Raw genomic sequence first — 23,179 nt, 5'->3', positions numbered from 1 at the left:
CAGAGGCCTTTCTCCAGCGGGCCTCCGCCCCGAGCACGTTCCAGGGTTGTTCTTGTCCTTCCGTGTCTTTGCTGTTTTAGATCAGGTTTAAGGCTGGCATCCCCAGGGTGGTGGTCTTGCCACAAGCCCTGCTTGCTCCTACACATCAAGCCCCGGCCGGCTGTGGACAGGGTGGGCCCGGGAGGGGTGGCCCTTCCGGCTGGTTCATCTCAGAGCTTGACTCGGGCTTTCCCCCACACCCCTACATTCTCAGCTCACTGCCCCCCCGTTTTCTAGCTATCAGGAGACCCCCTCGAGGAGCAGAGCAGCTAAACAGGCTGCGATCTATAGTGTCACAGCAGGAGGACTTTCCATCCTAAAGCCACGAAAGCCATCGACCTGCCAGGTACCTGCCGGGGGGGCGAGGGGAGGCGTGCTTGGAAGTGGGAAGGACTTGCCCGTCTGGGCACAGGATCCCCAAGGCCCTTCTCCAGCCGTCATGCACGTCGAAAACACTCCCGTTTCCCAGTCGGCTCTCCGTGACCCTGGGCTTCTGGGGGCAGACACGTGGCTTGTGGCTGCATCCAAAACGGACAGGCACCGCTGCTCCTCAGGGACAAATGGCAGCTGCAAAGTGCCGCCAGCGACAGAGATGTGACGGGACCAGAGGCTGGTCAAGTACACGAAGCACGGCTGTTCCTCTCAACACACAGGAAATTCAAGTAGTTTATTTAAAAACTGTGTAGCTTCATCTTGAAATATATCTATATATATATATATATATTTGCTTTAGAATGATCATATTGCAGCATGACTCTCATGCGTTTTAAAGTACTTTATTTAAAAACACATCGACTTGAGGCAGCGAAGAGTTACAGTCCTCTCACTTTATCCGGGTGATGTGTGGGAGGCCTCCCTCTTTCTCCTGAGATCAGCGGACTTAGACTGACCGTCCCAAAGAAGAAAAGCAGAAACTGCTTACTTAGAAAGAGATTGTGGTTTGAAAAGCATTTCCAAACAGCTGCAGCATGTGATGACTGTGCTTCCCTGGGGTGCAAGTTTGGTTCTGCGCTGAAACTAGAAATGCCGCGCTGAGCTGACCTGTGGGGCGGACCGTGCCCCTGTCCGAGACCCGCGTTCTTCATAGCGGGGCGGCCCTGACTCCAGCAGCCGGCGGGAGTGAGCAGGCGCGGAGGTCAGGTGGGTGCCGAGTGTCTGGCACGTGGGCCTGGTGGTAGGCATGGGTGGCAGTTCCACGCCAGGAGCTCTGCATCATGGTCCCCTGACAGACGGCTCAAAGACAAAGTGCAACGCAAGAGTCACAGCGTCTCCCGGAGCTTCGGACAAGACGATGGGCGGGGTGGGCACAGATGCGGGCGGGCACGGGGACGGCGCTGCCAGCTCCAGGGCTGCCCCCGGCAGGCGGTCCAGCCCGGCCAGGGGGGTCTCCCCACCAGCGTCCCGGGGGCCCAGCCTCCTCCCAGCTTTGGTGTCCCCGCTACTGCTGCCCGCCGCCCGGGTACAACGTGTCGAACAGGAAAGCAGGAGATGTGTTCTTCAAGAAAACCACAGTTTTGGAAAATAAAGACAAAAATTTTTTTTTCTAAAATAATCATAGAGAAAAGTACTCTCCAATAGCTGCAGCACCAACAAAATGTGACGCGATCTGACAGAACGTCCAAATACCTGTAGGCATCCACAGGGAAAAAATGTGATAGAAAGTGTTTTAGTCACTGACTACACAACCATTATCTGAAGACTTCAGATAAGATATAGCAAAATACATCAGATACTTTTTTGCTTTCAATTATAACTTTAGAAATGCAAAAATCTTTTTTTTTTTCTAAATTGCTTCTCTATAAGGTAAATCTGCTTTATAATTTTAAAACATGCAGAATAATATACCTGCAGAACAAAAAGACAGTTGAAATTAAAAGATCTTTTTTTGATTAAAAAAATGATTCTTTTTAATTGTGGAAAAAGTAATTAATAAGGTGTTTTTGCTTATTGGCGCAAACCTACCCTACAGCTACTGAGCCTCCACCAGGGTCGGTGAAGGGTTTTGGTGCACGCGGCCGCCAAGGCCATGGCAGCCGGGCTGCTGGGCGCCACCCCCGCCTCCCCGCCTCCCCGCCTCCCCGGAATGTGTGTGCGGTGCGGCTCAGACCATCGACTCGGTCTCCACGAGCCCCTGCCGGCCCTCCTTCCGGGACAGCTTCAGCACCGTGGGCTTCTCGGCGCTGCCGCTCGCGCCTTCGCCCAGCGGCTGGGAGGAGAGTCCCTTCTGCTCCTCCTTGGCCTCTTCGGACACCTCTGGATAGATGACCAGGAAGGCGGCCGTCAGGAAGCCCAGGAAAGAGCCCACGGAGGCCACCATGGGGATGACACGCACGGTCCCCACCGCGTCGACCACGCTGCCCAGGGCGGAGGCCACCAGAATCTGGGAGATGTAGACCTGGCAGGAGAGGATGGCGCAGTCGATGCCGAAGCCACGCCTGGATGTCCCGGGGCTGTGATGCACGTACTGCAAGAGAGGCGGGCACGGCGTGAGGGCAGGGCCAAGCCGCGCTGGCGTCCCCAGGGTCTGGGCAGACCTGCCTTCCCTCAGCGGCTGCACACCTGCTCGCCTGGCTCTCCCTCCACCCCCTATTTATACTGAACACGGTACTGGGGGTTCCAGCCACTGCAGGAAGGCAAGGAAAATAAATAAAACCCTTAAGAATTAAAAAGGAAGAGATGAAACTCATTACCCATGGAGGATGTGACTGTGTGTGCAGAAAGTCTGGGAGAATCTATAAATATGCTATGACAATTAATACAATATACCATATTTAGGGAATATTATAAAGGCTCAATACTACAAAGTTTTAACTCTCTCCAAATTGATGCATATAATCAATGTGTTTCCAATTAAAAAAAAAAAAGTCCAGAAGCTGATTCTAACATTTAAATAAAAAGGAAATGGTTAAGAGTAACCAAGTAACAATGTTGAAGAAGCAAGTTGGAGAACTTAACACTACCAGGTTTCATTCAGGTCTTCCTGTAAAACTACTGAAGACACTGTTGCCACTGTGAGCGGACAGACAGCGGACAGACAGCCATGGAAGAGAAGAGATTCCCCCAGCGGTGACCATGGCTCGGCAGCGTGTGTGTGTGTGGGGGGAGGGGCACCGCGTCACGTGACCATCCTTACTTGGGGTGCTGTAAAGTTCTGATTGACCTTAGACCACACACACACACTCTATCCCAGGCAGACCACAGGCCGAGGGCGCGAGTGCAAGGGAAGACATGGGCGAGAATGCTCATATGGGAAGTGCTAGCGAGAACCCCAGAGCTGCCACAGCAGGTCGCCCGCCCCGCACCTCTCGGAGGTCGTGGTACTGCCCGAGCAGGGCGTAGGGGCAGTAGGAGATGCTCATGGAGACGATGCCCATGGTGCTGATCATGATCATGGCCACGTAGACGTTGGCGAACATGGCCATCACGGCTGTGCCGATGGAGAAGCCCAGTGTGCCCAGCACGTAGATGACCCTGATGCTCAGGTCGTAGTTGTCCAGGTACTTCTGTAGCAGGGCTGCAGAGAGGGGCCGCACGGTGATCGGAAGGCACAAGCCTGCTCGCGCCCCTACCTCCGCTGCACTCAGCCTGGCTCAGGAACAGGGATGGGACGCCTCTGTCTTTCACCCCCCAGCCACCACGCACAGCCCCTGGATGGACCCCCAGCTCACCGTGCCCCAGTCCACTGCCAAGGGCTCCACACCTTAAAAGGAGGTCGCCCCTCGTGGTTCCAGACCTGTAGCCCAGTTCTGTCCTGCAGCCCCGGGGGGACTCCCTCCCTTGCAGTGCCAGGCCTTCTGATCCTTCCACCAGTCCAGGCCCACTCTGGCCTTGGGCCCTGCCCTGCCTCGGGGACTGAGTTGTGGCTGGTTTTCCTCACGAGGCCCTACCCCTCTGGGTCAGGCTTTCTGACCCAGCCCTCCTGAGGAGTCCTTTAGTAGAGCAGACAGCACTGTGACCGTCAGGCTGGCTGTCCGCTGCCAGTGGCCGTTATCCTGTCATCCTCAGGTAGAGACTGGGCAGGGGCCGGGCCAGGATCAGCCAGAGGCCCCTAAGTGCGGCTCTGCCCCATTCCTGGAAGGTGTGCCTGCACGCCGCTGCTGAGCCTGAAGCCTGTCACTCCCACCCTCTGTCCTCCTGGACACAGTGGACCCCAAGGAAGGCCACTTATCTCCTCCAGCCACCCCGACCTCCGGCAGACCCCAGACACACTGCGTGCACTGAGGCAGGACCCGGGACGCCCGCCCTCCCAGCTCAGAGTACAGCTCCTGCAGCGCTGCCATCGCCCTGAGCCCTGGCAGGCCCTCCCCGGGAGCCAGCAGGCGTCTGCACAGAGAAGAGCTAAGGGGTCACAGCACTGCCGTCCCAGCAGCAGCGCTGCTGGCTCCGCCTCAAGACGGCGATGAACGGTGACACGGCTGCTGTCCCTGAGGGCCGGCCCCGCTGGGGCTGGGCCTGTGGCCCATGGAGCAGGACGCCTGTCAGTCTTTCTGATCACGGAGTGTGTCCAGGTGCTCGGCTCACCTGGCTGGGGGCTGCTTACCTGAGCAGGTGGCACCAGTGGCCGCGTAGATGACCAGGCCCCAGCAGCCCATTTTCACGCCCGCGCTGTAGGCCTGCCACTCCGTCGAGTTGGACAAAGCCTGTTCCAGACACAAGATGAGGGTTCAGGGGGTGGGGCTGGCATGCTGCGCCTCCAGGGGAAGGGGTTGCCTACGCCAAAATCACTGACGCGTCTCAACCGCGGCAGCATCGAGAGGAGCAGCAGCCTCAGCCTGGCAGCCCACGTGGGGCGGGGAGGCCTCCGCGTGGTGGGCCGTGTGGGGCGGGGAGGCCTGAGCCCTGACCGTGGACTTCCTGAGCAGAGCTGTGAGCCCGCAGCTGCCCTGGGGCCTAGAAGCCACGCCCACGTGGCCTGGACACCGGCAACAACAGAAAACTGCTTCAGCCTGCAGGTTCTGGGGCCATCTGTGTGTGGTGGGAGCTGGCCTGCCTGCCTCCAGCTCCCTGGCATTCCCACACTTCCAAAGTCGGGGCGGGGGGTGCTCAGCACGGACCCAGGCCTGGATGCCCTCGCACTCATACACCGGGACCCCTGACCATGTTCTCAACAGGGGTGCACCTGGGCCGGCTGTCACTGCTCCCTCCCACGAGGCAGGGGGTCCCGGGTGCTCACCTTGGGGTCCCCCTCGAAGATGACCTGGCCCATGAAGTCGGTGTAGAACACGGCCTCGGCGATGACGGAGAACCAGGTGAGCAGGTGGCAGAGGCAGAGGCGCACCAGCTCGGGGGGCATCTTCAGCATGGACAGCCAGAGCAGCCGCACGGTGGTCTCGCCCTCGCCCTCCTCGCTCTCCGAGTCCCCGCTGGACGTGGTGGCCCCACTCTGGTGGCGGTGGCGGTGCTGCCGCGGCCGCGCCTGCAGGTCGTACAGGTCGCTCATGCTGCGCGAGGGCTTGATGAGCACCACGGCGTTGGCGCGCCGGTGGCGGTAGCGGTGGGAGCCGATCTTGCCATAGTAGGAGAAGGTGCTGGAGGCCTGCCGGCGGAACACGTGCCGGCGCCGGCGGGCAGGGCCCACTGTGGCGGGGGCCTTCAGGGCTGCCCGGCTGTAGCTCCCTGGGCCGTCCCACAGCCCTGCGCCGCCCCCATTCGGGAGCCTGGCCGCGCTCAGGGGGTCCTCCAGCAGGGTCTCATCCTCGCCAGCGGGTGCGCGGAGTGGCGGGGGCTGGCGGGGCGGCTGGTCGGGGGCGCGCTCCTGGCTGGTGCTGCAGGGGGTGCCGGGGCGGGAGGCGTCATGGAAGATGGAGGGCTCGATGTCCTGTAGGAAGAGCTTGGGCTCCAGGCCCAGTGTGGCCTCACGCACGTGCAGCACCGAGTCGCTCTTGCTGCGCACCAGGCCCTCGTCCAGGAAGTCCAGGGCCAGCTCGTGCTCCGACTGCACCTCATCCGGGAACAGGGCGCCGCCGTCCAGCACGCAGGCGCGGGGGCCGGGGGCCGGCGTGCTGGTTGAGTCCCCACTGCGCTCCTGCTGGGGACTGTACTGCTCTTCCTCGATGCTGGACAGGTGCAGGGCCACGGACACCGTGAAGATGATGGCCGCGAAGAAGAATAGCACCTGGTTCTGTGTCCGGAACCAGGAGCCCAGGAAGGTCTGGGTCCAGTCCAGCCCGCCCAGCACGTAGCCGACAGCTCCGCCGAGGCCTGGGGACAGGAGGGGACAGCGCAAATGTGAGCAGAGGAGGGGGATGGGCCGCGGGGCGGGGAGCCCAGACAGGTGTTCACAACTCCCCCCTGAGGGGGGCTCCAGGGTCACTCATAGAGAGAAAACGGGAGAAGCAGGGACGCGGTGACAGCTGAGCCCAGGTCTGGAATCCTGACCCGACAGCTTCCTGCTTCCTGAGTTAGGAGGGAAACGGGCGGCCGCTCCGGGACTCTCTCCCCACTGGCCGCCATTCCCAAAGCTCAGGAGCCCACGTTCCCATCCGATGGGAACGCTCCCCGAATTGGAGGAGGAGGCCAGCACGCTAGCACACCCCCACCTCAGACCAGCCACTTGGCCCTGCTGGGTCCCTGCTCGCTGCCTCACCCACCAGGGTCCACGTGAAGCCGCCTCCCCCAGACCCGAGGCTCTCAGACAAGCGGGTAAGGCCGGGGGTGGGGCCCAGAGCCGGGCAGGGCCCGCTCACCAGCAGAGAAGGCGTGGATGTTGAGGGCCATGTCCTGCTCCTCACTGTCCACCACGTCCAGCAGGTATGCACGGATGGGCCCCTCCGTGGCGTCAGCGCTGAAATCCAGGACCACCACCCCCAGCACGGTGAGCACGATGCCGATGGGCTGCCGGGTCGGGACATCGCCGAGGGCCAGGCCTGCCGGGGCACCAGGAGCAGCAGCTCAGCGCCCCCCGCGGCCGTCTCGGGGGGCTCTGTGCTCCTGGGCACAGCCCCTCCACACAGGAGGCGGGCTTCGTTTCTCCCGCTGCTCTGAAGCGGGCTATAAGCCGTAATCACACACCGGCCTCGGGCGAGTCTGCCCCTGAGCCCGGAGACAAGCCTGCTGCCTGAAGGCTGGGCTGCTGCTGGCTGTGCTGGACAAGGCACAGAGGTGCTGGGGGGCCTGGGGCACCCCCCAACTCTGCCCCGCCCCACAAGGGCCAGGAGAGACATGGCTCCAGGCCGGGGCCGCCAAGTACTGCGTGTGGGCCACAGTGGGCTGGGGCTGCCCCCACAGACGGGTCCCTGCAGAGGCCAGCGTTCCCTCTGAACTGAGCCTGCAGGTGCCTGGAGAGGGCAGCTCCCTGTGGACTCCTGACAGCCAGCTTTGGGGGGGCGTGGTGCACAGCTCAGGGAGGCCCCTCTTGCACCCCCTCCAAGTCTGGGACTGTGCCCGCCCTGCCAGCCCGCGTGGGCCCTGGAGGAGCTGAGCGAGGCTCTGTGGCACACGGAACTCTTCGGCCGTCTCCCTTCCTGAGCCTCCCAGCGTCCGTGACCGCCTGAGGACCGACGTGGACACGGGCAAGTTCACCTGCGTCAGGACACAGGTTAAGCTTTTGTCTTAGAAAGCTGTCGCCAGAAAACAAGACTTTTGCTTATTCACATTTCTGACGGGTGCTCTCAAAACAAAAGGTATTTTCCCACAAATAGCTGCTTTAACTGAAAACAAAACAACAACAGAAAGAAGCAAAACAAACCCCCGAATATGTGAACCAAAAAAACAAGCAGCAAACTAGGTCTGGACATTTTCAATACCAAGTCTGAGAAAAGGAGAAAAAAAAAAAGATAATTTCTGAAATAATGCTGGAAACAGGACGTGGTGTCAGATACGCATTAAAAACAAATGGGTCACAACAGGAAGCGCTCCCTGAGAACAGGTTCCCATGGTGTTCCCACGTGGGGCCCACGGCCCGGCCACCGCCCGGGGGCCAAGGACGCCTGCCAGTGGCCCCGGCCAGGACTGGCGGTCTGGGCTCCTCACACCTGCATGCCCGGTACAGCCCGGCTCCATGCCCCCGCACCCAGGGCAGGACACTCACCGATGGCAGAGCCGTTGAGGAACAGCGCCACTCCGAAGAGCACGCCCACACAGAGCGCCAGGATGAAAGGCCGCCGGCGGCCCCAGCTCAGGGTGCAGCGGTCGCTCGCGGAGCCGATGAGGGGAGTGAAGATGAGGCCGAGGATGGGGCTCAGGAACCAGGTGAGGCTGTAGTACTGCTCCGGGAGGCCTGCAACACACACCACCATCACCCTTGGGCAGGCGGGTGGCTGGCAGCATGCGCCATGCGCACACACCCACCGGCTGGAGACCCCTCAGGCAGGCACCCCTCTGCAAGGCCAGGAGTCTGAAACCAACCAAAGCCCACCTGGGAAGCATCAAGTGGCCCAAGGCCAGACCTGGGCCGTGGAGCCGGGCCCCTAGGGTGCACTGGGCCTTCAGAGCAGCACCCAGACCCAGCGGGCCCAGGCCGCTGTGCACGTGTGGAGAACGCAGTGTCAGCCCCACGCAGCAGGCCCTGGGCGGGAGGGGCAGCGGAGCAGGGCCTTGGAGCAGCACCCAGACCCTGCGGGCCCGGGCCGCCGTGCACGCGTGGAGGACATGGTGTCAGCCCCATGCACCTGGCACCTGTGGGCGCAGTGGCGTGAGGATGAGGCCCTCTCACTCCACTGGCGCTGACTGGGGCCTGGGGTCTCGGGGGCTCTGCTCAATGCCACCCTCAGGGACCAGGCCCCCATCAGCCCAGAACATGGCGTACAGCAGGGGGCTGCAGCTTTAGAGACTAGAGGACCCGTGATCCTGGGACCCTGGGCCTCACTGGCCAAAATCTATCACCAGGGCCCTGCAGATGGACCCTGCACCACTGATGTGCTAAACAGCCCCAGCAGTGGGCTTCCAAGTGGTTATTGAGGGCAATGAGAGGGGACGCCTCCGTGCATGTCCAGCTGGAGCCAGGGGGTCGGTTCTGGTGCCTAACCTTCCCACCTGCCCAGAGGTAGGGATGACCGTACCCATTTCACAGATGGGCAGTCTGAAGCTCCAAGGTCAGGTGATCTGCCCCATGTGGACAGAGAACGAAAGCAGGAGCCCCAGCATTTAAACCCAGGGCTGCCTGGTTCCCACGTGTAAGCATGGACCCTCCCTGGCCCCACCCTCCACTCTGTCACTGGGTTATACAACCCTGAGGCCCGCCATCCCTGGGACAGAGATGGGTCTGGCCCGCTCACACCCAGGATGCACCCGGCCGTATCCCGCACACTCTGCAGGTTCCATTCATGCCACAGCCATAGCGGGGAAGCAGCCTCCGTGGCGGGGCCAGGTGGTGGTTGCCCTTCAGCGGGGGACGGACGGGGGCTTCAGGCTGGGGTGTTTTGACCTTGACCTGGATGGGGGTCCCTGGGGACAGCTCACCCGGCTGGGGGATGCGGGTCATGCACTTCTGTGTGTCAACTTCAGTGAAGAGCTGACTTAAAAAAAATACAAGGTGCTCTGGCACACCAGCGACTCGGTCAGCGAATGTTTTACACCGCCAAGGGCGCTGAGGAACGGAATATTGTGCTGAACTACCAAGAAAAATAAACTGTGTAGGAGGAGGAAATCATTTTCAAAGGAGGAGGGAAGCACCTTTCAAAACCGTTGCTAGTGTGCCCATTAAAATATTGACGCGTTCAGCCCAGAGTTCAAGGTGTTGGCCTCAACCTTTCCAGAACCTTAGGAAGGGTGAACTTCGCTCCTGCTTCTAAGTCGGTAGGATGAGCTGCTGGTTCAGGAGATGGGGAGCCTGCTGAGAGTGCTCCACTGACGCGCTGGGGTCTACGTGGTGGGCCTGGTTCCTTGACGCTCAGTGTCAGGGTCCGGCGCTGCCCACCCTCAAGACTGCGGTGTGGAGAGAGGGCTTCTCAGGAACGACTCCCTCCCTGAACCACTCCCAGGAGCCTGTGGTCGGCTTCAGAGACAAAGAAGAGCATCCTTTACCCCGGGGGACACAGTGTCTCTTGCTGGGCTTTTTCAATGTCACAACCTTACTACTGAACAGTGACTAGCCTGGTGACGGGCTGCAGCACGCACACGCACACACACTCACACAGGCACGTGTGCACACGCCCGCCGTCTCCCCTGGGGGCTTGGCCTTCCTGCTTCAGGCACCGGGAAGCGTTCTGGACTCCACACCTGCCGACTCTCACCTCCCTGCCTGGTTCCCGGCAGAACCCTGAGGGGAACACGCCCTGCGGCCCTGACAGGAACCGCCTGCCCCCCTCTGCTCTAGACGCAGGGCGGTCGTGGTGTAGAGTCTGCCTTCCGGGTGTGCGTCAGTGCAGGAAGAGGGCATCTCGCGGCTCTGACCCCAGGACACGGGCCCCTCACTCTGGAGCCGTCCCTCCCAGCTTGGGCAGTCCTCTGCCCCTTGGTTGAAGCTCCGCATGCACCTGAAATCCTCTGTATCTGGGTCAGTGCTGCCCCAGCCGACTCTGGCTTCCCGTCCCCTCCTTTTCACTCTCAACCCCCGTGGATCACAGTATTTCTGCTCCGTCCACTCTCCCGAGTCTCCTCCTGTGGGTGCGCTCGGCCCCCGCTGCTGACAGCAGCTGTCGTGGGGCGACGCTGGGCCCACCGCTCCACCGCCTGCTTCCGGCTGCGCCTCCGGCCGGCTCTGCCCCTCTCGCTCCTGCCTTCTCTTGGTGACGCAAGTCCTCCTCCATGTCCCATGGTGATCCGCACGCTGACGGTTCAGCTTGACTTGGCAGTGGCTGCTCTAGAAGCTATTACACGTCACCTTCAGCCTGAGTGGAGACTGCTCCCCTCTGGTGAGACCCCGGCACCTATATGTGCCCGTCCACCCCAGGTCCGTCTATGCGGAAGCGGCACACACATTACATCTGCAGACACGATGAACCTGTGCAGGGAGCTCTGAACAGTCGCTCGTTCTAAAGGAACCAAGATGAAACTGTCTTTCTTCTTACCACCCCCATACCCTTCTTTCCTTCCTCCTCGGCATCCTGGGGTCACGGGGTATCACTTCCCTTTGGCCTGAAGAACTGCCTTCAGCTTCTTCAGCATTTCCCAGAGGCCTGCTGATGACAGCTGACCGCAGTTCTGCTCCTTTTGTCTCTCAGGGGTATTTCTGCCACGTGCAGGACTCTGGGTCAACGCCTCTGCGGCGAGCTGTGCTTGGCATGAAGTCCACGCAAGGCGGTCTCTGGGAGCAGGGCTCGCGGGGGCCTGTGCTCTCTCTGTGGACGCGTCCGTCCCCTCAGACGTGGGCCTGTGGGGCTTCAGAGACATGACCGGGGGAGCTCTGTCAACCCTTTCTGAAAGGGGTCACGCAACTGACAGCGAATCTCGGGAAGCTTGTCAAGCTGGGTGCTGCTCAGCAATTCACCCCAAACCCGCGTCCTGCTCACCCAGGGGAACCACTGCCACGCGGCATCGGCCGCCCAGAGCCCTGGCCCCGCAGGAGTGGCCGTGGGTGTGCACAGACTGCCTGCCTGGCAGGTTCCCAGGGCCTGAGTGGGGCCTGCCGGCTCACAACCCAAGGGGCCGGGGGAGACCACCCGGAGTCAGCGCCCCCAGCCTCGCCACCGCTCGGCTCCGCCAGCACCACCTTGGGCCCATCCTGCAGCTGCTGTGGCGGCCGGCCTGCATCTCCTCTGGCGAGGCTGTCACTGTCACCCCCCTCCCCACCTCCCGTCCCCCTCCACCCACGGCAGCCTGGACCCCCCTTTAGTTCCCCCAAAACTGTCCTCGCAGGTCACCAGGCCGCCTGCCTGCCAGTCCAGCCGGCCCGCATTCAGCAGGCTTGGCCGAAGCCCCACGAGGGCAGAGCGCGCTGGCACACGCACCAGCTCCCCTGGCTCAACGCTCCAGGGCCCTCCCCCAGCACCCCCATCTCCTCCCCACCCTGCACGGGACCCCCCGACCAACGCCAGGGAGGCCTCCGCGCAGAGGCGGCTGGGCCGGGAGCTGGTCAGGCTGCAGAGCCTGGGGGGCTGCCTGGACGTCAGTGGGGTCTGTCTCGGTGCTTTGTCCCCAGTTCTCCTGAAAGTCACAGCGGGGGTGTGAGACCCCCTGACAGCTGAGCGGTCAGGCACTGGGGAGGGCCGGGGGCACCCAGCGCTGACCACAGCGGGGACATGTCTTCGTTTAAGACGAAGATGAACACTTCCCATCACGTCCCCGGGGCAGTGACGAGCCTGAGAACACAGCCCCGGGCCGGCCCCCATCTGTCCCCAGCACGGCTGCCGCTGGGACGGCCCGGACGTGGCATTTCCCAGCAAGGCTCTAAACACACACAGCACCGGTGCGTAGTAAATAATTTTTGTTTTCTTCCAGGCAAAACTGAACAACAATGGTGGGACCAGGAAGGCTGCTGGTTCACAGGAAACGCCGGGGGCGTCGCGGCTCGCAGAGGGCTGAGTGAGGTCACGGGCGACTGCGGCCACGCTCGGTCACGCGCGGCCTCCCATTCAACACAGCCGCTTTTTTGATAAACTGGTCCTTCTGGGGGGAGGGGGCCAGGGTACCGGGAAAGCGGCCTATAAATTGTTTAACAAAAGATCTGAAATGGGAATAGGAACTTCATTCTTTCTCTCAATAGACAAAGCCTTCCTCATCAAGATACGCTTGTATTGTCAGACAAAAACTTCACGATAACACCAAAGCCGTGAGAACCAGCTCTCCGTGGGAACTGCTCAGCAGCCTGGGGTGACCTCGGAAGGGTCTAACCAGCCCCGTGGGGAGCCATCACCAAGTGGCCCCAGTGAGGGGCACAGGTGTGAAAAAGCAGCGGTCCTGCCTCCACACACACACACGAGACCCCGGGCATGGGCCGGAGGCAGGGTCCTGGGGAAAGCGGCCCGCGCCCCGGACCCCCGAGCCAGGAGGGTCTGCGCTGGGCAGCAGGCAACACGTCCTCCAGCTGGAGGGAGGACCACAGAGCTGCAAGGAGCCTCCTAGAGTCCCAGGGGGGCAGGGAGAAAGAGGACGACGAAGGAGGAAAACTAGTTCAGGTGCTGCTTCTGGGGCCTCTCCCTTGGGACAGCGAGCCCTGGGGTCTCCAGGTGCAACGGGCTGGGCCCCGGGAGCCCAGAGCTGAACGAGACGTCCCTGATCACAGCGTGGAAGGGCTGGGACAGGTGCCTGAAGGTGCAGAGCCCAGAGCCCGGGCCACACTGGGCCAGTCCCATCAGTGCCGGGGGAGAGCCGTGTGGCGTGGCCACTTCTGTCCAGTTGGGGTGGACGTGCTCCCTGCGGGGGGACCGTGGTAAATAAAGAAGGAGCTGTTCCAGAGGGAGGCGACTGCCTGGAAACAGCATGATTCAAACTTATTGAAGGCACGATTACTTAAGTAACGGAAGGTTCTGAACAGTCCTCTGGTAAAAATAAACATCCTCCAGCCCGTGTTGGCCCTGAGGCTGGGCCCAGTTCCCCAGGAATAGACTGGCAGCCCCACATGGGGGCTGCCCAACACCCAGCGGGGGCACTGGTCCTCTGCTGGCCCAGGAGAGGCCTCCACAGCCCAGCAGGGTGCTCCTGGCCAGACAGGACTGGACACTGACCTCTGGAAAACCAGTGGGCACCCCTCTGGGGCCCCTGGGGCCCGGCTGTGGGGGCCTCTCCTCCGGGCAGCTCCCAGGAGCACAGTCCCCCGCAGACAGGGGCATGGGCTGCTCTCCGCCACCCATCCATCCCAGCTCTGACTCGGATGCTGCACCAAGCCACAGTGCCCAGCTCACGGTGGGGGCATCAAGTCTGTCCCAAGCCTCGTGGTGGCCACTCGGCCCTGACTCAGGTTGGTGCCTGTACAAGGCCTGGATGTGCTGGCAGACAAGGTCTCTCCCAGCACCGAGAGTCCATGGTCTTAACTGGGGAGGGACCCCAGGCACCACCTTACATGCTGTGTGATTCACAGTGCTTTGGTTTTAACAAGTGGAGCTGTGAGGGGTGCGGGGACTCCTGCGGGCGCCAGCGGACTTCCACTGCCTCGGCAAAGCTCACGACACCTACGTGACGTCAGTGAACCAGGAGCTCACATACAACGTGCCGGGATCGCCCAGGGGCTGAGGACAGTGGCGTACAGACGAGTAGGCAGGAAGGCACGCGTGTGTGCTATCTTCCTGTCAACACAATCTGACTGTAAGCATGTAATTAATTTTTAAATAGTGGATGCACTCAGCCAAGGGCCCCGAGGAATCCTGGAAGTTGGGGAGCCAGCTCAGGCACACTCTGGGCTGCAAACAGCAGGGCCTTCGCAGTCTGCCTCCTGAAAACACAACGGGAAAACTAGCAGGCTGTCCGGAAGCTTTAAAAACGGAATTCTTATGAAAGGCTGTACCACCTTGACCAAGGGAGATCTCGAGCCTCCACTTTTGAACCCCACTGACCAGGGCTCGCTTTCTCACAGCTGCAGGCAGCACAGCTGGCTGGGCCGCTGGGGGCCACGTCCCGTGAGAATCTGCACAGTAATGCCATCTCCAGGCTGGGGGAGGATCAGGTCGCTGGACTAGCGGCTGCTGGCATGGTTACTGTGGGGTCTGCACATCTTGTTTCTAAGAGCAGGGAACACCTAGCTCTCTTAGTTCATGGCAGCCTCCAGTCTGGCCCAGCCGAAAGAAAAGGAGAGGCTCGAATCCTGATTCTACACTTTCTGGCCATGGAGCCCTGGGCAAGTCACCTACTTCCCTGAGCCCCAACTCCCGTGGCGCAGAGCAGCCCCGTCCAGGGCTGAGGAGATGGCCAAGTCCCTGGGGCAGCCCAGGAGCCTCGCTCATGGCCTGTTTGACACCGAGCTTTTGTGCCCAGACTCGCCTCTCTCCACGCTGCCTGCCCTGGTGGTCAGGCAGCATGCTGCTCTGTCCGACCCTGGTCCTAGACTGCTTGCCTCCGGCACGGTCTCACCACAGTCTCACCATGCTCTGCCTGCAGTGTGGCAGGGCCCAGAGCCGCAATGGGGGAAGGCGGGGGCCCAGACTGGCCCCCACACCAGGCTCCATGCTGAGCCTTCCCCCCGGCCTGCAGTGGCTGCCCTGCATGCCAGGCCCCGTGCTGAGCCTTCCTCCCAGCCTGCAGTGGCCGCCCTGCATGCTGACCTTGGAGCTTGGGGTTAAAGGGAGTGTGCTGCCCTCGTGCTGGCCGGCTCTCCCTGAGGACAGGGGCTACGGGGCCCCTGCAGGTGGGGGCTCACTCCAGCGATGCCAGTGACCTGCGCCCCAGCACTCTGCTCACCAGAACCAGAGGCGAGGCTGGGCCTGACCCACGCTGGCCGCACCACTGGCCACCACCCCACATGGAGAAATCCACAGCGTGAGACGTCTACTCTGCTCTTCATTTCAGTGAAACGATTAAAATGCATGAGCTGCACATGAGGCCCCGTGCATCCACCATGAGTGTCCGATTACAGGGGCGGGCCCCTGGGGAAGCGCTCCCCAACCAGGCGGCAGCTGCGTCTACACAGGCTGCGTTTCCCGTCTGGCTCTGGTTAACTCCCGCTTTTCAGTCACACTCTAGCACGACGAAGGTGAAGGAAAGGAGGACGCACTCACAGTCTGAGAGACTGCGGGGAGGACGTGGGGACCCAGGGCTCCAGCCGGACCTGCGGTGGAGCGCTCTGGGCAGCGGAGCCCCAGGGGCGGCGGGAAGGGAGGTGCTCAGGGTCGGGGTCTCAGCCGAGGCAGAGCGTGGGGCCCGCAAGGAGATGCCCCGGCATCGATTAGAGCAGGCAGCGACACCCGCTCACCGTGCCAATAATAAACGACAGGGAAAGGGACACGCGTGAACATCTAGAGGGAATTTGAGGACACTTAACTTGGTTGAAACTGATAAAGCCTGACACTTGTTAGAATCGGTGCTGCCTTCCCAGCCACCCTGAGCTGAGCCTGTGCTAGCTGCCTCCATCTCTACTGCCCAGCGCAGGGGTCTTCCAGTCATGGTCAACAGCCCAGCAGGCAGGCGTCCAGCCCTCAGTGGCCTCGGAGCAAGGCTCAGGCTTTCAGTTTTCGCCCAGTTTTGCAGCGTGAGCTACACCTCCTGGGTGTGAAGCGCTTTTCCAGGTTCGCAGATAAAGTACTTCTAACACAACCATTCCCAAGTCCTCACAAGGGCTGGCAGTTCCTTCAAGTTTCTTTCTGTGATGTTTCCCTGAAGCTTACAAGCTTTAAGATACACTCACGTGCTCTCTCCATTTAAACGGGGGAAAACGACCTACATTGCACCCGAAGACAAACCCTATCCACACACCATTCCCGTCATTTATACATGTATGTATTTTGCATGGGATTTAAATAGTTGGCTTTTTAATGACAAAATTACCACCATCTGGGACATGTCTTGCTGGTGGACACATTCTACACTGACTGCTTTTAATAGCAAAGAGAGCGTTTGTTCCAAAATTTACCATTTAAAAAACTCCTCTCTGTGATTATAATCTTGTTGCAGGTTTAAGAGAAACACTAAACATTTAGAGTGATTCCCTGGAGAGCTCTGCCTTGACGGGCAGCAGGAGGCCTGTGGGCTGGGCTCCCCCGAGAAGGGACCACACAGAGGACAGATCACCCTGAACCCCAGCTCTGCACTGCCCAGTTCCTTATCATTCCAACATGTACTTGTAATGCCCTGCTAAAGTTTATTTGACTTCTTTCTGGCTTTCGTTACAAAGTGACATGACCCCTTTCTGCAGGGATAACTGACAGCATCTTCTGTCCTTTCAGCCAAGTGCACGCTCACCCCTCAGTGTCTGCAGAAGGCTGGCCCCAGGACCCTCCCTGAGCATTTTCACAGGTGCTCAAGTCCCTGATGCAGACATCTGCAGGTAACCTACAAGTATCTGCACGTCCTCCCATGTATTTTAAATTGTCTCTAAGATTACTTACCTAATGCAACATAATTGGTCCATTCGTGCTTTATTAAGGCTCACATGTGCAATACTGGCAAAGGACAGAGTCACTCAGATTTCTCTGGAAGTCACCTCCTTGGAGTGGCATCTAAGGCCTGCTGTGATCTGGCCAACCAGGAGCCAGAGCTTCCCGCACAGAACTTGGCACCAAGCTTGTGCCACTCAGACTTAGTCACGGCTCCCCTAGCAGGCCACATTTCCCTCTGTGCCTCTCCCTGCCACGCCGCAGGTTGGAATGTGGCAGGGACTCACCTTCACTCACTGACCCCTGGGCACCTGGCGACCAGGAGGCCCAGGGCCGCCGTCCCGCCCTCCTCTCTGTGCCTAGCTCTCGCCTCCTGTCCCGTTTCCAGCGCCCCCACGCTCGCCTTCAATGGAGAGGGCAGTGACCTGTATTCTGACTGCCCTTCCTTCTCCAAACCACAAATCACAACCTTGACCCCAGGCCCCGTGAGCAAATGCAGCACAGCGTCAGAGCCGGCGTGCGGAACCGGTGACCTCCCTCCAGGCCTCCCCCGACCTGCGACCCTGCAGTCCCTGGAGCGCGGGAGCCCGTCACCCGACAGGGACCCCCATGTACTCAGCTCCCAGCCCCAGCGAAGCAGGAGCCTTGGCTGCTCACCCCGCACAGGCATCTGGCACGACGCCCGGCACCTGGCGGGTAGGTGCTCAATAACCGTTTGATGAAAGAAAAACAGGCGTGGAATTCCTTGGGAAAAACGACTGCGGCTGACATTGCATTGTCTCTAAAATACAATGATCTGAAACACAAGGAAATCCAGACTTCCCAATCCAAACAAAACAGTCCTGCACGACAGTTCTTCAATTATTTCATCGAACTCCAGGAGATTCTGACGGACTCCTGCCTGTCCTTCCAGCACGCTGCTTGGGCTCTGAGGGGACTGCAAGGGTCCCCCGGCCCGGGTGGCTGTCACGTCAGGGCCCCCAGGCATGGACACGCGTGTGTGTCTGGAACTCCCCTCCGCGGGTGAGCGTGGGCCCTCTGCCACCTCCCAGCCCGGGCCATGTGTCACCCTTCAGGCTTCCTCAGTCTCTCGTCAGCAGGAAATCCAGTTTTCAGTCAGAGAGAATGGCCGGTCCAATTTTTTTCCACATTTAAAAAGCGGGGGTAAAATATCCACCGTGTAAAAGTTGCCTGTCTGACCGCTTTGAGGTGTCTGGTTCAGTGACTTCAGGGACATGTCCCCTGCTGTCCCCACAAGACCTTCACCTGTGAAACTGAAACTCTGTCCTGTTAAAGGCCCCTGGGCCCCGCGCTCAGCCCCCACGTCCTCCTCCTGGGTCCTGAGCAGAGGCGCAGTCACACAGCGCTCGTCCTCCTGTGTCTGGACTGTTTCACTCGCACAGATGCCGGTGAAGGCCCATCTCATCCGTTTACCGTCCTCCTTGGCGCCCCAAGCCTGGCGGGCATACCCGCCCCTCCCCTGATGGTGCTCTGGGGTGGGGGTGGGCGAGGGCCTGGAGCCCAGGGTTCTCTGCCTGGGTCTGCGTCCCAACCCGGGGCAGCCTGCGGACCCCTCCCTGAACATCAGGGGACCCTGCCCTCTGGGCCTGCAGACCAAGTATAAGCCCAGACAGGGCGGGCGGGTGCCGGGGAAACCCATCTTGAGAGCAGCTCCGATAACATTCTCTAGGCCTGCACAGCATCAGCTTCCACAGATGTGAAAACAACTGTCAGATCAGAAGCAACACAAAGACCTGCTCCCCCACCCGGAGGAGGATGGCCAAGCCTACTGGGGTTGTCGCTGCTGAAGAACAACGGAAGCACCAAGGCAGAGTCTAAGCTCACATGCTCTGGGCTGCCCTCGGCCCAGGACCGAAGTCCCGCATGGGGGTGTGGGGCGCCCGCGCACTGAAGAGTGGCAGGCTGAGGACGGGCAGAGGGCCCTCTGCCTGCGGGGACAGCCAGGGTCCTCACGCTGTCTCCTGTGCTGGCCACCAGCCTAAAAGCCTCCTGCCAGGGGCTGGAGGACCTGTGGGCGTCATCTCAGGAGGCAAGGTAGTGACATGGGCTGGGTGGGGTGTGCCCCCCGGCACGGGCCCAGAACCACCACTCCAGCCTCCCCCACTTGGCCCTCTTCCTGGCCTCCTTCGGCCGTCCCTCTTTCGGGGACGCGACGGCCCGATTCTCTGAAATAGCCCTTAAGTGACGCAGCTTTGTGCAGAGTGCCAGGTGACCCGCAAGAACCGGACAGGGGCGCCTCAGGAACTGGGTGGCACAGAGGAGACCGAGGGCAGCAAGGTGCCAGCTCTTGGACAGAACCAGGAGTGCTCCTGCAGAAGGCCCAGGGGTCACTGTACACAAAGGGAATTCCCAGCAGCGCGTCTGAGCTGGGGAAGCACTAGGCGTGGAAAGCAGCTGCTGGGAGGGCCACGTTGGAGGCCTCATGTTAAAGGTGCCTCATGACCTGTGGGCAACACCCACGCTCGCTGGAGAAGGGTGCAGGGCACGCGCATGTGCTCTGAGGCACGTCTCCTCTCGAGCCCATGCAGCATGCCAGTGCACACGAGGGCATGCTCCTCACTTTGGATACAGCACGAGACCACAGCGCTCAATTCTCACCAAAGATGTGTGTGTTCCTGGGCGCTGCCCGATGGACGGCAAGCGCTCGCCTGAGTCATTGGCACCAGAAGGCACACAGCTTTAGAGACAGGCAGTGAGTTCCTGGGGGGTGGGAGGGGGGGCTGGATTATGGGGGTGGGGGGTGCAGACGGGGGCGGGTGACTCAGCTTGGCCGCTGGGTCATGGCCCCACTCAGCTCCGCCAGCGCTGGCCTCAATGTCTGCTTCGCTCCGCAATCCAGGGAGCAGAGGAAAGTGACTAGCACTTGCGGCACTTCAGGCTCGCATGCTTTCTTTAAAGCCGGCTGCTAAAAGGGTAGGTTTTTCCCACAGGAAGAAAAGGTGAGGCTCCAGTTCTGACACATCACATCCTAGGAATTCTGATTCACATTAAGTTAGGACTGAAAGTAGAAGAGTGCTTTAAAAAAAAAAAGACAGACATATACGAAATGAACAAAGTTTCGCCCCTCCTGAATGAGACAGACAAGATTAAACCTAAGCTTCCCCATAAATAAATGTACGAAGCACTTGGTCACTCCGGGACAGCATAGTGCACAGCCCCCCACAACTTCCATCAGGAGAGAAATGGGCATCTGTCAGCTGAGAGGCCACAGGACACCCTTCTAGGACTTTCCTTTTCCTTCAAGGGTATTTCCGGAACCAAGAAGAAAACAGTGAGGGGCGGGGGGGGGGGGGGGGGGTAGATGTCTCCTTCCCAAGGGAAAAGCTGCCTGGGACCAGACCTCGTCAGTCCAGAAGGGCTCTGGAGCTTCGTGGGGGTCTGCTCTGGCTCTGGACAGGCTATTCCCAGACTCTCCTCTGACAGGTGACCCCTCGTTCCCACTTGATCCTGACTCTGAGGCCAGGCTCATCAGAAGCACATGAGTGCACACACACACTAACACCTGCATGCACACACCACACATGCACACACCACACACGTGCACCACACAGAAGCGCACACATAATACACGCACACATTGTCCATGTGTGCACATATATACATGCATGCACACATACACACACACACACGGCGTGCAAACACGGGCACCTACCTGCAGTGCCAGGCTCGCACCAGGAGTTGGTCTGCAAAGTTCCTGGGCAGCCTCTCCTCAGCCCCCAGACCACCGGCCCTGCAGGGAGCAGGCACGGATGCTGCTACTCCCAGTGGGGCCCAAGGGCCCCCTGCCCCCTGCAGGTCACATTCTCACCGTTTGCCTGCAAGCGTGTGGGTCTTACTCACCAGAGCCCCACTGGGCACTAACAAAGCAACAACTTTTAGCTGCCACTCCTCCCGCCTTGGCTTCCCAGGTGGCTCAGATGGTAAAGCGTGCGCCTGTAATACGGGAGACCCGGGTTCCATCCCCTGGAGAAGGAAATGGCAACCCACTCCAGTACTCTTGCCTGGAAAATTCCATGGATGGAGGACCGTGGTAGGCTACAGTCCATGGGATCACAAAGAGTCAGACACAACTGAGCGACTTCACTTTGAGCCTGAAGCCTAAGAATGTTCGTATCTTTAAAGGTTCCCTCCAAAAGCTGAGATGTTTGACTACCAGTGTGGGGATCTAAGGTATAAGAGATGCAGCTGTCAGACAGGTGAGGGAGGGGTGATGGAGATGCTGAAGGCACCTGGGCCAGCCCCAAGGTCAGAGCCAAGGTGGGCGGGCCCACCAGGAGGATGCAGCAGGAGCCTGGAGAGACCGACGGGCTTTCTGCTCCGACCTGGACCTGGGCTCTCGTCTGTCTGGGACGCACTCTGCTGCTGGTGGGGACGGTGTGTCTCAGGTCACACATGTGGGTGAAGTCCAGAAGGAGGCTCGTGAAACCTGCTCCTCCAGGGACAGAACCAGGTGCTGAGGACAGGAGACGGACGGAAGTCTCACTTCCCTGACCTCTGAATCTCGAACCTGGTGAAAGTGCTTTGGGTCCAACAAAGCAGAGGACCAGTTTTTAAAGGCCCCTTCCCTGCAGAGGAGGACGGAGAACCCGTGGCTGCCCCAGGCCTGTGGCACTTTCTTCCAGCTCGCGGGAGCTGTGGTCTCAGGGCTGCTGCCTCCGCACCTTGCCGAAAGGGTGGGCGCCACCCGCCTGCACCGCCCTTTTGCCCACTCTGCGGCCCACTCAGTGGGACCAGGAGGGGCGGCTGTCCCGGCTACACCCACCTGCCTCCTGCCACTGTCCCCAAGGCCTGCTGACTCGGTGCTGCCCTTGCAGCGCTGAGGGACGGCTCTGCTGCTGGTCTAGAGACGGCAGCAGAAAGAGATGCTCACGTGGAGTCACGAGCCCTCGCCGCAGGTCCCGGCCTGGCCAGGCAAGGCCTTCCTGCGGCGGGGCCCCCGCGGACGAGCGCTGCAGTGTCCTCGACGGTGGGGGCACCTTGGACACCAGGGCCAGCAAACACACACAGATGGCTCACAGTGCTGCGATTTAAACTGCACTTTCCAAAATTATTCACCTCTTTACGAAAAGAGCGTGGTGATTTGACTTCCTATTACACCCCCCACAGGGCAGGTGGCCAAGCAGCCACCAGTGTCAGCGGGTCCAGGATCAGAGAGAGGAGTGAGGAGGGGGTGGGCAGAGACCCTGTCCCCTAACCCCCTTCATAGAAAGATATGAAAACAGAACGGCTCCATCATCCTAGAGCTGGAACCAGACAAGCCCTGCCAAGGCTTTCGGTCAACACACGTGCAACTAGCTGAGGATCACAGGAGACAACTTGTCACCAAACACCAAAGCCCCAAGACTCGAGTTCGTGTGAAAGAAAAACAAAAACACACAGCTGAGAATGACAACTAGGACTATCGACAATCCAGCTCATGTGACAAACCGAATTTAAGCAACAAACCAAAGTAAGTACTGGAATTACAATTCTTTAGTTACCCACACCCAGGAATGCAATAGGCCAGGCCAAGCTGCCTTCCAGATCATAGCAGGAGTGGTTATCTTTACACTGAGAACCTGAGTCCTTCCTCGGGGAGGTGGACGGGAGTGAAGGAAGCACCATGGGGTCTGAGTTCTGACCACCAAGGTCCTAACAGCTTGGGTGCGGGTCCCCTCAGAGGGGGCTGGAGCTCACCTCCCTGCCAGCAGGCTCCCTCCACCTGCTTCTGGGCAGGTCCCCCACACCCTCACTGCACGGTACTCCCCAGTGGCGGGCGTCCCAACCCGCGGCCACCCATCGAGGACTGACATGGTAATTTTGTGGCATGCCGAAGGGCAGTGGCTTTTCTAGAATCTGTATTTTCTATTTGGCTGGAATAACTCTCTCCATAATTGCAGGTGTCTCTGGAATCAGCTCCTCCTGCAGGCCGGTGGCCGTGCTGGGCAGGCGTGGAGCTTGAGGAGCACGTGCCTGGCTTAGAAACCACTACCTCGTCCCAGGTTCCTGCAGCCTGGGCGGCCCTCAGCCTGCACCTGCCCCTGGGGCAGTGGGGCGACAAGGTACCTTGAGGACTGACAGATGGGGTCAGTATTGAGGTTAGAGTCGACCTCCTGGGCCCATGTGTAAGCTCAGGCCGTGGCTGAGGTGGGGAGGGCGCTCCGTCTTCCAGCTGTGGTTCCCCAGGTCCTCAATGCAGATCTGCGATGTCAGGTGAGGGGCCAGGCAGAGGGCTAGGGATCTCAGCGGAACATAGCCCCCAGCAGACGGAGCAACGAGCTCTGTTCATGGATGGCCAT

The 23,179-nt window shown here is 60.2% G+C and overlaps 1 protein-coding gene and 1 long non-coding RNA gene across 2 annotated transcripts in view; one reads left to right on the top strand and one right to left on the bottom strand.

The window, feature by feature from the left end:
• Positions 1-799: 799 nt before the first annotated feature.
• SLC45A4 (solute carrier family 45 member 4) overlaps positions 800-23,179 on the bottom strand; it is a 61,653-nt gene continuing 39,273 nt past the window's right edge. The window contains 8 exon segments of the mRNA XM_070476925.1: positions 800-1,631; positions 1,633-1,665; positions 2,147-2,503; positions 3,342-3,553; positions 4,580-4,679; positions 5,213-6,240; positions 6,726-6,905; positions 8,069-8,257. Coding sequence (XP_070333026.1) covers positions 1,299-1,631; positions 1,633-1,665; positions 2,147-2,503; positions 3,342-3,553; positions 4,580-4,679; positions 5,213-6,240; positions 6,726-6,905; positions 8,069-8,257 — 2,432 coding nt within the window. The 3' untranslated portion in view covers positions 800-1,298.
• On the top strand, positions 6,453-13,352 carry LOC139038428 (uncharacterized). Its single transcript, XR_011491384.1, has 3 exons — positions 6,453-6,681; positions 6,790-8,229; positions 12,358-13,352. It is a non-coding gene; the product is annotated as an uncharacterized lncRNA (long non-coding RNA).

This window comes from Odocoileus virginianus, chromosome 15, assembly GCF_023699985.2.
Source record: "Odocoileus virginianus isolate 20LAN1187 ecotype Illinois chromosome 15, Ovbor_1.2, whole genome shotgun sequence".
Taxonomy (NCBI): domain Eukaryota; kingdom Metazoa; phylum Chordata; class Mammalia; order Artiodactyla; family Cervidae; genus Odocoileus; species Odocoileus virginianus.
Note: the sequence above shows the minus strand (reverse complement) of the source record. Positions and strands in the feature narration are given on the sequence as shown.